The 14,538-nt window shown below is 33.3% G+C and overlaps 1 protein-coding gene across 10 annotated transcripts in view; it reads left to right on the plus strand.

Moving 5' to 3' along the window:
• The window catches only part of ATRNL1 (attractin like 1), an 853,639-nt gene that overhangs the window by 625,706 nt on the left and 213,395 nt on the right, over window positions 1-14,538 (plus strand). For 8 of the 10 annotated variants that reach the window (XR_010147020.1, XM_016919435.4, XM_016919433.4 and 5 more), the window contains one exon: window positions 6,881-6,988. The exons of the other annotated variants lie outside the window; for them this stretch is intronic. Coding sequence is in view for 7 of the 8 variants with exons in the window: in XM_016919435.4 (XP_016774924.3) it covers window positions 6,881-6,988 (108 nt within the window). In the remaining variant the exon portion in view is untranslated. Of the gene's footprint in view, window positions 1-6,880; window positions 6,989-14,538 lie in introns of those variants that run through there. 10 annotated transcript variants of the gene reach the window in all.

Consider the following 14,538-nt stretch of genomic DNA (forward strand, 5'->3'; position numbering starts at 1 on the left):
GCTTAAAAGGACCATACTTGTAAAAGTAAGGTATATTTTATTTAATTCCTGTCAGCAGAAACCTTTTAAAAATACCTTATTACAAGGAAATGATGGTGATGCTATCAGGTCATGTAGTTTCTACCCCCCTGCTCTTGTTAATATTGACAATTTCCAGAGTTCCATGAGACTGATTTTACATTGAAGTTATGATCTACAATCAGTATGTAAGGCTGATATCTTTAAGAAACAAGATCATTCAGTATAGAGTATAGGTGGCATTGCACATACACCAAAGTTTACAGAAAAAACAAAGTTTGAGAACCAGTGAGCTACATGAAGAAAACAAATAAATGAAATGTTTCCAATTAAATGTCTGAGCTTTGAACTAATTCTGCCTTGAAGATAATTTTCAAATTCTTATCTAGCAAATAGGAATGTGTCAGTAATTCTAAAGTAGTTTTGCTGGCTTTTAGAATTTGTTCCCTTTTGTTTTAAGCATTAATATGAGTTGATTGATTTATTTCTTGAAATAACTTAAGGAAGTAGAGTTACATTTTGGTTCAGGATGAGGGGCTGTTAGCTTCTGAAGACAGCAGTAAGTTAATGATTGAATCCACTGAAATTGCAGGAAAATAATTGAAGTATCATCTATTAGTGCCAGGTTCATAGACTTTTCCAGTCCTCATCTATTTGCCCTTTAGAGGTCTGTGATCTGCAGGTTGAGGAATCTCTGGCCTAGAGGTTCTGTGAGGTTCCTGCCAGGTCTAAAAATCTGTGGAGATTGTGTCTTGGTCATATGAATTATATAATCAGTGTTATCCAGATGACAACAAGACCCTCATTTGTTGACATAATTTAATCCGTTATTTTGACCTTTTGGTTTAATTTTACTTTGAGTGATAACGTATTTACTTTGATACACATAGTCATGCTTGTACTTTCTACATACATTGACATGCATATGTACTATATATGCATGGGTATATACATATATATAAGCTTATTGTATTAGTCCATTTTCACACTAATGATAAAGACATACTTGAGACTGGGAAGAAAAAGAGGTTTAATTGGACTTACAGTTCCACATGGCTGGGGAGGCCTCAGAATCATGGTGAGGGGCCAAAGCACTTCTTACATGGCAGCGTTAAGAGAAAATGAAGAAGAATCAGAAGCAGAAACCCCTGATAAACCCATCAGTTCTCATGAGACTTATTCACTATCATGAGAATAACACGGGAAAGACCAGCCCCCATGATTCAGTTCCTCCCACTCGGTCCCTCCCACAACACAGGAGATTTCTGGGAGATACAATTCAAGTTGAGATTTGGGTGGGGACACAGTCAAACCATATCACTTATATATGCTATTAACATTTTAGAGGATATTTTGAAATCTATATTTTAATCAAAGATCCAGAAACATTTTCCATTTTTCCTTTGTCTTTCCTCTGTCTGGTAGCAGACTTGATGACAGTGAAAGGTAGGTTTAGGTTTTGGCACATTACTGCCCAAATAGCAACCCCGAAAAACTGAACAACCTACCTGGAAAATCTGCTGTGGCTCTTTGACAACATTTTGCTTTTGAATAATGAAGAAAAAATAAGTAATCTTAAGGTTTTATGGAATCTTGCATTATTAAAGGCCTTCTGGACAGTCACTCAAGTTTACTTTGCAAGTTAATACAAATATTGCAAAAATACCATTTGACAAAGAAATTTCAAAAATCATTGGAAATGAATATTATCAGCCAACTCAGTGAATACTTGTCAGTGTTAGACAGGTAGAATTTTTTTTTATTTTTAAGTTAACACATTATGTCAAACACAGCATATTGCCGGTAGGTCAAAGATTATAAAAGCCTAGAAAAAAAATAACAACTGTAACCTGAATAAAGATGTTTTTCCAAACCACTCCCATAATGACTAACATCACTATCTAGGAAAATTAACTTCACACTGGAAGACTGAAAGCAAAAGATTTCCAATATTTTTCTGAACAAGAATTTGAACCTTGTGCCTTGAAGATTCAGTTATATAAAATGGTAGAAAACCATGCTTTCCTAATTTAATGATACTAAAAGTTCTTGCCACTTCTCTTCTTTACACCATCCTAACATCAAAAGAACAAAAAATGATTTTTTACTTGTATTACTGTATGTTAAGTATGTTTGTGTTAATTACAGAAACCCTCTTATTTCATGAATTGTTGCATAATCTTTTCTTCAGAGGCTTTATTTTAGTTTGTAGCTCAAAACTAATGACAAAATCATTTTGAGTGCTCTTTTTATACCTTTCCAAATTGTTTTGAATATAATTGCTGTTAGAAATATTAATGCATTGTGATGACTTTATGGCAGTTTTTTTCTATGATCTTTGCAGTATTGCCATAAGCTAGATGATGAGGAACAATATGAAATCTGATATTGATTTGCAAGACAGGTCCACAAAACATCCCCATTCTAAAAAAATAAATGTCTACCTACTTTCAAGGAGAAGACATAAATTCTAGAATATCAAAGGACATATAAGAGTTTTAAAAGTTTATGCATAATTAGAGTCAGTTTTATCATAACTTGCCTTTACCCACATTTGGATGAAACAGATTCTTATACTATATTTTATTCACTCATTCATTGTTCATTCATAAAACACTGTTGACTATCAACTAAGTATTGTGGGGAATGAAAAACAAAAATAGGCTTTTGCCTTAAAGAAGATCCCAGAAAAGCATGGAGACATAAAGAGATGGTGCCATATTAATATCACAAATAATTCATAGAAGAGGTGATCATTTCAAAGTTGAGGTGAGGTAGAAGGACATTTGAAGGTGGAGGAGAGAATAGATAGGGAACCTATGCAAAAGAGTCATGTAGTAGGAGGTATGAAGACAATTGCAGGCAGAGTTAGTCACTGCTTTGTTTTTTATGTATGTGTATTTTTAAGGAGTATTATCCTAAAGTCATTCAAAGAGTTGTATGCCTTGTGGTATTTGGAAAGGTAGCTAGTATGAAGTTTGGGGAATGATACCGTATTTGAAGTAATAGTATTAAGTTGAAGAATTATCTGTATTTGTATTTGATAGAATCACTGACTCTACCTGACTCTACCTGGTTGTCAAATTTAAGCGTAGATATTCTTTTCTTTTGTATTTATTTATTTATTTATTTTTGAGACGGAGTTTCGCTCTTGTTACCCAGGCTGGAGTGCAATGACGCAATCTCAGCTCGCTGCAACCTCCACCTCCCGGGTTCAAGTGATTCTCGTGTCTCAGCCTCCTGAGTAGCTGGGATTACAGGCATGTGCCACCATGCCTGGCTAATTTATTTTTATTTTTATTTTTTAGCAGAGACAGGATTTCACCGTGTTGGTCAGGCTGGTCTTGAACTCCTGACCTCAGGTGATCCACCTGCCTTGGCCTCCCAAAGTGCTTACAGGCGTGAGCCGCTGAGCCTGGCCTGATTTTCATATCATTTTTAATTCCATGGTTTGTTTTATAAGAGATTTTGAATAGCAAAACAGTTATTATGTACAACAAATAAGATAGTAACATCTCTTTAATTTTTAAATTTTCTTCACAACAATGTTTATGGCAGTATGATTATAATCTATTGTATTATGATCAATTTGTTCTTTTGGCTTTATTGTTCTGCTGAATAATTGGCAATAGCAGATTAGTTATAAAACAGACACATCTGCTATATGGCTTCTTATGGGTATACAAAATGTTAAGCTTCATTTTGTATAAAACACAATCCTGGAAAATCTATTAATTTTCAAAATTTCTTAAGAAAATACGATACAGTTTTTCCTAATTTTCAGGATGAGTTTTTATCATTCTTAGTCACAAATGGTGGAAGGCAGTTCCAAATCTAAATTCATTTTACCACAATAATGACAGTTTCCAACTGTCTCATAAATTTGCAACATTTGTTAAAAGGGAGACTAGTAGAGCAAAATGTGTCACTGTTGCTGAAGAAAATGGGCCTGTGGTAATTAGTGTGCCGTCTTCTGAGACAAAAATAGTGCTTGAAATTTAACATTATAATTGTACCAATTAGCAGTTATTGAGTGCTCACAATGTGCCAGCCTCTGTGTGGAACAGCCCAAGTGTGTTATCTCTTTAGTCTCAACCTTATGACTTAAAGATACTATTGCTATTCCCATTTTATGGAGAGAAAGAATGAGTGAAAGGTCTCAGTAATTAGATTATGATCCAATCGCTGGTAAGTGCAACAGCTGGGATTTAAAACAGGTCCTCTAAGGTATAGGCGTAGTGTAGGTACTGTTATTATTTATAATAATAAATAATAAATAATAAATAAATGTAGGTACTGTTATTATTTATAGATGAAAAAAATTGAGGCTTAGAGAGGTCTAAATAATTTGGTTAAGCTCAAACAGCTAAAAAGTGGAGAAACTGGTATTTAAAAGTAGGACAATTGTTAAGAATAGGGGAGGAGGGCAGAAATTAGTTGCAAAGATAATCACAATTTACTCCATTTGATTATTTTAGGGCTATCACACTAAAGCAAGAGTGCTATGAGGGAAAATGATGTTCTCTTCCTAAATTTCACAGTAAGAACATTTGCATTAGTCTCCCAAAGGCAGAAACTCAGCTGTTTCAGCAAGGACTCTCTAACTAGTCTTCTACTAGGTGACACAGAATAAATTTATTTGTCTAATTCTTTATTTGTAATTTTACTGACACAGTATATTGTGCCCTAATTATTTCCATTTTACCAGATTTGCTTTACAAACTATAGTAGTAAAGTCCTGGGCAAGAAGAATATTTTTCTTTTTCTTTATATAAAGTAATTTAGTAGACATTCAGTTCTTAAAAACTGATAGAAACACAAAGCTCAGGAAACAAACTAGAATTTTTAAATATACTTTTGCATTCTACAAATTTAAAAATCGAACAAAAGTATCAGTCACTGATTTTTTTATGAGTTTTTGGGAGTCACAATAATAGATTCCAGTCCATGGAACTCTATTTTTTGTCAACGATTGTGAGTTTGGAATATTTGTTGATTTATATTACAATATGTGATATTGAGTATTCATTAATTCTGTTTAGTAGACCTTATACTTTTAGATATAAGGAAAAGGCAAGATGAGGAAAAAGAAGCTGTTCATTTTGTCTAGCAATCACTTGTCATATGAGATGCCGTTTATATGCTGAGGAGAACAAATACAAATGGAGATAATTGATAATACAAATCTTAGAAAATTGTGTTCAAACACAAAGTGGAATTTACAATTTTCTCAAGACTTTTTGTACATGAGTATAGGAAGGGTAGATTGTATATTTGTGTGTGTTGTCTGGGCATGTTGCTGTGTGTGTTTTTACAAAAGACGAAGAACCTGGTGTCTTCTGCATTTACTATCCCTTAGCATTTGAGATAACATTATGTTTGCATTTTGCACAGACATACTATTCAGATCAATTTCCCATTCCTATTGAGAGAGGCCTAAACAAGATTCTATTTGCCAGGAGCTGTATTTTTAATAATATAATTTTGAAGTTATATTAAAGTGAATAGTTTGATAATTCAGATCACATTCACTTTTTACTTTGAATATGTATTTTTAAAATGAATTTGTTACTTCAAAAAAATGTGATCTACAAACTTAAATTGTCACTTATTAACAGTTGCATTATTTCTATCCCATATTGTCATGTGAATGTTCTCTTTTTAATAATAAAAACCAGGTATTAAAACAAACATTTTAAATAATAAACTGTCGTGGCAGTTTATTATTTAAACTTCTGCTTAAATAAATAAACTTGTGTTTAAATAATTTGGCCTGTGTTCCTTTATCATCTACAAGGGAACTTTATGAATCTTCACTCACAGGACTACATCCATTTACATTCAAAGACTAGTAGTTAACATTTTAAGTAAATGACAGAGAATCTTTAAAAATATCTGTGAACAATGAAGCCATTCATTGTGTTCAAGGATTTTGCCTTTCTTCAATAATACAATTTTCTTCTCATTTTAAAGAGTATTTAATTGCATCACACGTCCTATTTTAATATTTAATAATAATTTTATTAGCTGTATAGAATGAGAAGGGCAAGAATTGCAATATCTAGTGCTGGTCACCAATTTTTTTTATCATGACTTAATGAATATTATAATTACAAGGAGAGGCAAAAAGATAAATTAGCTTAGTAGTTGGTTGGGACTTGCTAGTTTATTGGTTTTAGCTTGGGCACAGCCCAGAATAGTCACAAAGAGAAAGAAACAAGTATCTGGGGGTGCTGTAGAAGTCCTTGCACACAATTTCTGCACCTTACTAATCATGCCTCATTTTGAATGATAAACAGAGGCTTTGAACAAAATTATAAACACTGCCAATAATAATTCCTTCTGGTTCCATAGCAGTTCACAGGGGATTCTGATGACTTACAAAACTTAGTCTTGGCAGGTATATGTTCCTTTAATTTCTATTAATGCATTTGGACAACTTTTCATTATCTTTTCTTAAATATTTTTACTGTTTTTTTTTTCTTTTTCAGCTAAGACAAAAATCTGAGTTATTTTGAGTAGGAAAATTTGGCATAGCCGTCACTGTAATAACACTTTTTACTCAAGTAGCACCTCTCACCCGAGGCTTTCAAAGTGCTTTTGAGTACATTGTATTAGGCCTGCAGGATGGAGGTCAGGGGAAAAGTTGTTTGTAGGCACCGTACATTTAAAGCTTCTGTGGACATACAGCCAAGGCTACGGGGAGAAAGTAATTTTCATCTTTAGTATTCTAGATATGGATATCTGTATAAAATGATTCCTAACTTTTCAATGCCATTTGTTAAAAGAGGGAACCAGATATTGTTGAATTTCATGTGCTTTTAAACCTATTTTAAGATAAATCATTTTTAACCCCCTCCAGCAACTGCTTCGAGAACGACAGCAGATGGCCAGCCGTCCCTTTGCTTCTGTTGATGTAGCTCTGGAAGTGGGAGCTGAACAAACAGAGTTTCTGCGAGGGCCATTAGAGGTAGGAACAGCGGTGCTGAAAGAGGACCACTGTGCTTTGCATATTTATTATATTGCTTCTCTAATCTACATCTGCTTATGAAGCCAAACAGAGTATGATTATCTACAGTTGACAAGATTCAGCTACATATGTTATGCCATTTTCAAGGCACATAGTTTTGATAGTATGACATGAGCTGTAACCAAAGCCACTGGAGAATCTATTAGCCTAGGCAGGAGTGACAGACTGCTCACCTGGCATCCTTTCTCTGACAGAGGAGCTGAGGGAATTTAAGATATAGGTATGATCGAAGAAACAAAGCGCCTATATTTAGTCTTTGGAGTACTCTGTGCACCAAATTAACAATTCACATCTATCTTTATTAACAAAGTTTACTTAGAAAAGGTACGAGTGGAGATGAGTTGCATTTTAATTACATAGCTTCATTTTTGAATGTTGAAAAGTGAATGTTTCTCACATATAAAATGAATATTTTTATTTGTGGTTAATTGCTGTATTATTACATTCCTTTATTGCAAAGGCAGAAATAGAGTATGATGAAACAGAAATCATTATATGCAACTAAATATGGTATTAGAATCCAAAAGTAATACATGAAGTGGTTTCTGAAAATAATAATCCCTAAAGATGCTAAATTCGGCCGGGCGCGGTGGCTCACACCTGCAATCCCAGCACTTTGGGAGGCCAAGGTGGGCAGATCACGAGGTCAGGAGATCGCGACCATCCTGGCTAACATGGTGAAACCCCGTCTCTACTGAAAAAAACAAAAAAAAAAAACAAAAAAAAAAACAAAAAATTAGCCGGGCGTGGTGGCAGGCACCTGTGGTCCCAGCTGCTCAGGAGACTGAGGCAGAAGAAAGGCGTGAACCCGAGAGGCGGAGCTTGCAGTGAGCCGAGATCGTGCCACTGCACTCCAGCCTGGGCGACGGACAGAGTGAGACTCCGCCTCAAAAAAAAAAAAAAAAAAAAAAAAAAGGATGCAAAATTCACAAATTCTGATTAATGACTATTCAAAGCATTATGATGCATACTAATTTAATTGTATGTTTATTACTTTTATTTACTTTTATATGTGGTAAGATATATTTAAGTAGAAAGGTTAAGAAACTGTAGAATTGAAACATTTTATTCTCTTTTTTAAAAATGTCTTTATTTGACTAATTTTATGTTGCCATATTCAGATTTTACTTTTTGTCAAGGAAAATAAAGAATGGAAAAATAGAATCATTCAAAAACCTAGGTATACATATAATAGATTCTGTCTGTAGCATTTTTGTTTTTTCTGAAAAAATAAGACAAAATCACAACTCATGGATGCTACTCAAAGGGTCAGTTTTTAGAGGAAATGAAATATTGGGTGCATGTTTCCCTATGATTTTTAAGACATTTTGTGTACTTGATTTTTTACTACTCTAGATCACAGGTTACCATGGAAGCTTAGAACATCAGGAAATTTGTGTGTATATCTTCTATTTGTTGGGGAAAAAATAACAAAAAAGAATGATTAAATGAAAGTTACAGCAAGTGCTCTAATTTCATTTTGGTTCCTTGTTTCAAATAACTTTTATAAAAAACCTTTCACACACAGAAAACTTAGACTATTTTTGGACTATTATAAATTCTTTTTATCCCCATCTGTTTAAAACATTCTTAAATACTGCTAAAAATCGAGTAACAAGAGAAAAAAAATGTAAGTAATGCACACATAGACTAAAGAAGAAAAGAAATAAGGAACTAGAAAATTCACAAACTCAAGGAACAAATATGACACAGACATATGTCACCATAGTTTGTCAGTTGCACGTTAATAGTGTTCAATAATGTATTGTTAGGTACCCATGTGTTCATAATCGTCATATCTTCATGTTCTATTTTTTCCAAATGTTGGTTCTTTCTTTATCATTGTGAATTTTTAACCTTAAATTGTATTTTGTAGAGTTAAAAAATGTCTAGCCCTACTTTCTTTTAGTCCATATTTTCTGATATTCCTTATTTCATTCTTTGATTTGCAATTTCGCTATATCCTTTTGTTTTACAACTATACTTTCTGGAAAAAAACTGTTAGCTTTTTTATTTTTTCATTTACTCTGTTTTTTATTGATGTTAACACTGACATTAACTACTGTTCTACCAAGGCTTATTTCAGCTACCCCATTTTGTGTGTGTGTGTGTGTGTTGTTACTAGCCTTGCTTCTTTTTGTTTTTTTTTCCCAGCTTCTGTCCATAAACTGATTTTCATCTACTAAACAGAATATTGCATATTCTATTTTTATGTTGCTTATAGCTACCCTTTCCTTATCAAGATTCATAGTGATTTTTCCCTAGCTATGCTTTAATCTTATTAAAACATATTCCTCCATTGCCCATCTCAAATAAAATTAATACTTTAGCATGCTCTCAACTTCCCTCTGTTTCTCCTTCCATATGTTAATACCACCTGGAATTTTTATCAAAACGTTATGGATGTACTTCTTTCTTTATTATGGCCTATGTAAAGAACAATGAACTTTATTTGTTCTCCTTTACTTTTGATATCTAGTTGTTTGCTCATGCATTTCTTTTATTTTTCACTAAGATAACCTCTCTAAAAGATTTTTTTCAAAGAGAAACTTTGGGTCCAGCATGGTGTCTCACTCCTGTAATCCCAGCACTTTGGGAGGCCGAGGCGGGTAGATCATTTGAGGTTAGGAGTTCAAGACCTGTCTGGCCAATATGGTGAAACGCCATCTCTACTGAAAATACAAAAATTAGCTGGGCATGGTGGTGCACGCCTGTAATCCCAGTTACTCTGGAAAATGAGGCAGGAGAATTGCTTGAACCCAGGAGATGGAAGTTGCAGTGAGCCAAGATTGCACCACTGCACTCCAGCCTGGGCAACAGAGTAGGACTCCTCAAAAAAAAAAAAAAAGAGAGAGAGAGAGAGAAACTTTGTATGGCATTATCTTTGAGAACCTAAATGCCTACCAATATGTTTTTCTCACATGTACAAAACAGTTTAATTGAATATGAAATTTTAGGTTCAAAGTTCTCTTCTCCAAAGCTTTAACCATTGTCTCAAGTCTGATGTCAATTTGATTTTTTGTCCTTTGTAAATGATCTCCATTTTCTTTTTGGAATTTTTCAGTATTTTCTCCTTTCTCAGTGTTCATACATTTTTCTCCAATGTGTCCATATGTGTGTGTATGTGTATATATACATATGTTTCTTATTTCTTCCCAAGTAATAAAAGATACACGTAAATTTACGTATTTGCTAGATCGGCAGTTGAGGCGGGAAGAAGTGAATGTTTAGGGTTATCTAGCCATCTGCTTTTATAGCTATGGGATTTCTTCCCTGAGATGAGCCCTATAATTACCCTGTCATCAGTATATTAGTCAGGGTTCTATAGAGGGACAGAACTAATAGGAGATATATAGTTGTGTATATGTATATATTCTATATATATAGGAGTTTATTAAGTATTACCTTACATGATCACAAGGTCCCACAATAGGCCATCTGCAAGCTGAGGAGCAAGGAGAGCCAGTCCAAGTCCCAAAACTGAAGAACTTGGAGTCCAGTGTTCGAGGGCAGGAAGCATCCAGCATGGGAGAAAGATGGACTAGGCCAGTCTAGTCTTTTCCTGTTTTTTTCTGCCTGCTTTATATTCTAGCCTCGCTGGCAGATGATTGGATGGTGCCCACCCAGAATAAGGGTGGGCCTGCCTTTCCCAGCCCACTGACTCAAATGTTAATCTTCTTTGGCACATCGTCGCAGACACACCCAGGATCCATACATTGCATCCTTCAATGCAATCAAGTTGACACTCAGTATTAACCGTCACAATCAGTCTCCAGCCTTAGGCTGGCACTTGACTGGTTCTGCTGCTTTCCTGCCTCACAGCAGGTGGGATCGGTACCAATCTATCCAGGACAATGTGGACTGTGGCACATATTATCTCCATGTTTAAAATCAGGAGAGGGAACAAATGACTCATTCTGATTTGCTATTTTGTTGTCTGTGGGGTCATTTTTGCAAGTACTTGGTATAACATAAAGCATTATATTAATTGTTGCAATTCTTACTATTTTTATTTTTCACTCAGTTCTCTTAATAACTAGCATGCCTCTATTTCTTTTGTATGACTTTTTGCAGAAAAATAATTACATGTAAATTCTCGTTTAGGAAAGGCCTTTATATTTAGGGATCAAGATCTAGCTATTAATGTATGGTATTTTTATGGAAATAGCTTTATTGAAATATAGAACATATACCAGTAGTTCTTATATTTATATTTAATATATATAATGTTCTAATATTTAATATATATAATGCACTGATTTTTGGTATATATACAGTTATGTAACCACCACCAAAGTCAATTTTGGAACCTGTCATCACCCCGAAAGAAACCCTATGCCTTTCAGCAGTCTCCCTACCCCACATTTTTCTTCAGCCCCTGCCCCCCCTACCCCACACCCATCTCCTAGCCCTAGGCAACGATTAATCTACCATCTTTACAGATTTTACTGTTTTGGACATTTCATACAAATAAAACTATATACAGTGTGATCTTTTGTGATTAGCTTCTTTCGCTTAGCATAATGTCTTTAAAGTTGATACGTGTTGTAGCGCCTGTTAGTGCTTCATTCATTTCTATTGTCAAATGATATTCCATTGTATGGATGTGGCACAGTTTGTTTATACATTAATTAGTTGATGGTTATTTGAGTTGTTTTCACCTTTTGGATACTATAAATGATGCCACTGTGAACATTTGTGTAAAAAAAATTGTATAAACATGTTTACATTTTTTTGGGTATATGCCTAAGGGTGGAATTGCTGGATTATATCGTAACTTTTTACCGCTTGTTGAAAAGTACTTTCTTTCTCCATTGAATAGTCTAGGGACCCTTGTTGAAAATCAATTTACCATAACCATGAGGATTTATTTCTGGAATCTCAATATTATTCTACCAATCTATTTATCTATTCTTATGACAGTACCACACTCTCTTGATGACTCTACCTTTGTAGCAAGTTTTGGAATCTAAAAGTGTGAGTCATCCAACTTTGTTCTTTTTAAAGACTGTTTTAAAGATTGAATTTCAACTTCCTAGGTCTTGGGAATGATCAAAATGTTTAAATTGAGGTTGAAACATTATTTTTCAAAATTCCTTTACTTACACTATCTCAATCTCATTTGAGTCTTAAGTCAATCCTATAAAATAAGCAGAGCATATTTCATCTTTTTTTCTATTTACTATTGAGGAAACTGAGGCTCTGAGAGCTTCAGACCTATGCTGAAGATCACAAATTCAGTCACCAGTAGAGCAAGAACCAGGGTTCAAATCTCATATTGGCCTAAGGGTTTCTTTCCCACATTGCTTTTTATATATGCTGATTTTCGTTCAAATTGAGAAGACATCTTAGACCTTAATATATCTGTAGAATTTTTTTTGTAAGGAATAGAGTTACTTAAAGTTCATGTAGTATACTTTGATTCCAGGTGCTCAAATAGTCATAGATAATTGTGGATCTTAAGGAAGAACTTTCACTTGGAAAGTTATAGGCTGTCTTAGTATATCAGAGAATTCCAGCAGTTATCCATTGTAATCTAAATTGCTATAAAGAAATCAAAGTGATTTACTAAACTGCAATAAACTCAGCACACAAGCTTTCTTTTATTTTTATATTAGAAGTTTCTTATAAAAATAACTTTTGTAGTTTTGTTATGCTAATAAAGTAACAGTTCTGTAGAAACAAAGTAATTTAAGATTGTTTATTTGGTAATTATAGTCAAGTAGGCTAATTAATAATTTTAAAGACAATGTTTACAGCATGATTAATTTTTACCAGACTAATTATTTCATTAGTATTCTCTGTATATATTTTAACTACTTTATACCAGAATTTTCATTTTACAAATTTATAATGTTTTGATTCTCTCCACATATAAAGAAAATTATAGCTTTCGAGTACTATAAAGTGGAGTTTTCAAAAAGACACTGGACATGTAAGAAGCATACGGTAACCTAGAAAAAATTAATTTCGAATCTACTTTCTATTTGGTAGCTCTAACAGTGCTACTTTTGACATCACATTGAAGTTCATTCTCTGTTTATTGGGACAGTTCAGCCTCGTATCTTATGTAAGAAACCTCTCTCCCAAGGTGAAAAACGCATTGTTCAAGTCTAAGGCAGTCAAAGTGAAGCAGCTGTCCTATTAAGAGCATTGATGGCCTCATTCCTGGAGCACATTAAGCCCAGTCCTCTGCTCTTGGGCACAGCCAGTGGTCCCCCTGGTTCCTCATTCCTGTCCTGCCATATCCATGGACAGTAGTTCCAGTGACTGGCCTAAGCAGCTTATTTACTTTTCCCCAGGTTTCCTTTTTTCTTATAGCTGATTTGTGATATTTGATATTTTTAATTATTATCATTTACTATTAATATTCTGATTATGTAAAGAATACATCCTCACTATAGATAAATATTAATGCAGATATAATACAAATTAAAATATTTCATTATCCCATTACCGATAAATATTCAGTGCCAGAACTTTTATTTCCTTCCAATAACATTTTCATTTTGCATATTTGTATTTTTACAAAATTGAGAGCATATTTTATAGTGATTTTGCATTCTGTTTTTCTCAGTATTAGAATAAGAACATTTTTCACATCTAAGTTTGATTCAAAAATACATTTTAATTATTTTGTGGTATATCATCATTTATTTGCCTATTCTATTTTCAATTAGCATTATTCTAATTTCACACTATTATAAATAAGACTGCATTTCATTTTTGTATATAATTCGATCTTACTTTATGAAAAAAACCTACTGAATCAAAAGTTATTAAGTTTTAGGATCTTGAGGTATATTGCTTATTTACTTTCTAGAAATGTCGCTGTTCACACTATCTTTAGCAAAGTATGAGAATTTCTATTTTCGTGCATCCTTGTCAAAAATGATTGTTAGCGTTTTTGCAACTGTTAATTTGATACAAGAAATGTTACCTTCTTTCTTTTAATCAAAATTTTATTGTTAGTAAAATTGAATATTTTTGTATTGTCTGTAACCATTTGTATTTTTCCTAGATGTTCATTTGTTGATCATTATTCTCTAATCCTTTTCTATTTTAATAGCATTTATTGGTAGTCATCTGATTATATAAGAAATATTGTATTAATTCTAGAAAACTTAGAAAAGATAGAATAGCTCATTCGATATCTTTCTTCATCTTTCTATTGGAACATTCCTTGCCTTTTTACTTCTAGATCAAATATATTAAGCATTTGTAAATTACCTGCTATAAATGTTTTCTCTCTTTGAATATTGATTTTAAATGCTATATTTTCTCTACTTTTAATTAATCAGCTTATTGTGTCTTTTGGTAATATTTTTCAGACCCTACCTTTGCTTTATTTTCATCCTGAATTTCCTATTATTTTTCCATCTTTAAAAAATATTCCCTTTTATCCTCAATTGATTTGCATGTTATAAAATTTATTTATTTTAGTGGTTACTCTTAACATTTTAACAGGCATAGTTTAAGTCAAAAATTAA

The sequence above is a fragment of the Pan troglodytes genome, chromosome 8, assembly GCF_028858775.2.
Source record: "Pan troglodytes isolate AG18354 chromosome 8, NHGRI_mPanTro3-v2.0_pri, whole genome shotgun sequence".
NCBI lineage: Eukaryota > Metazoa > Chordata > Mammalia > Primates > Hominidae > Pan > Pan troglodytes.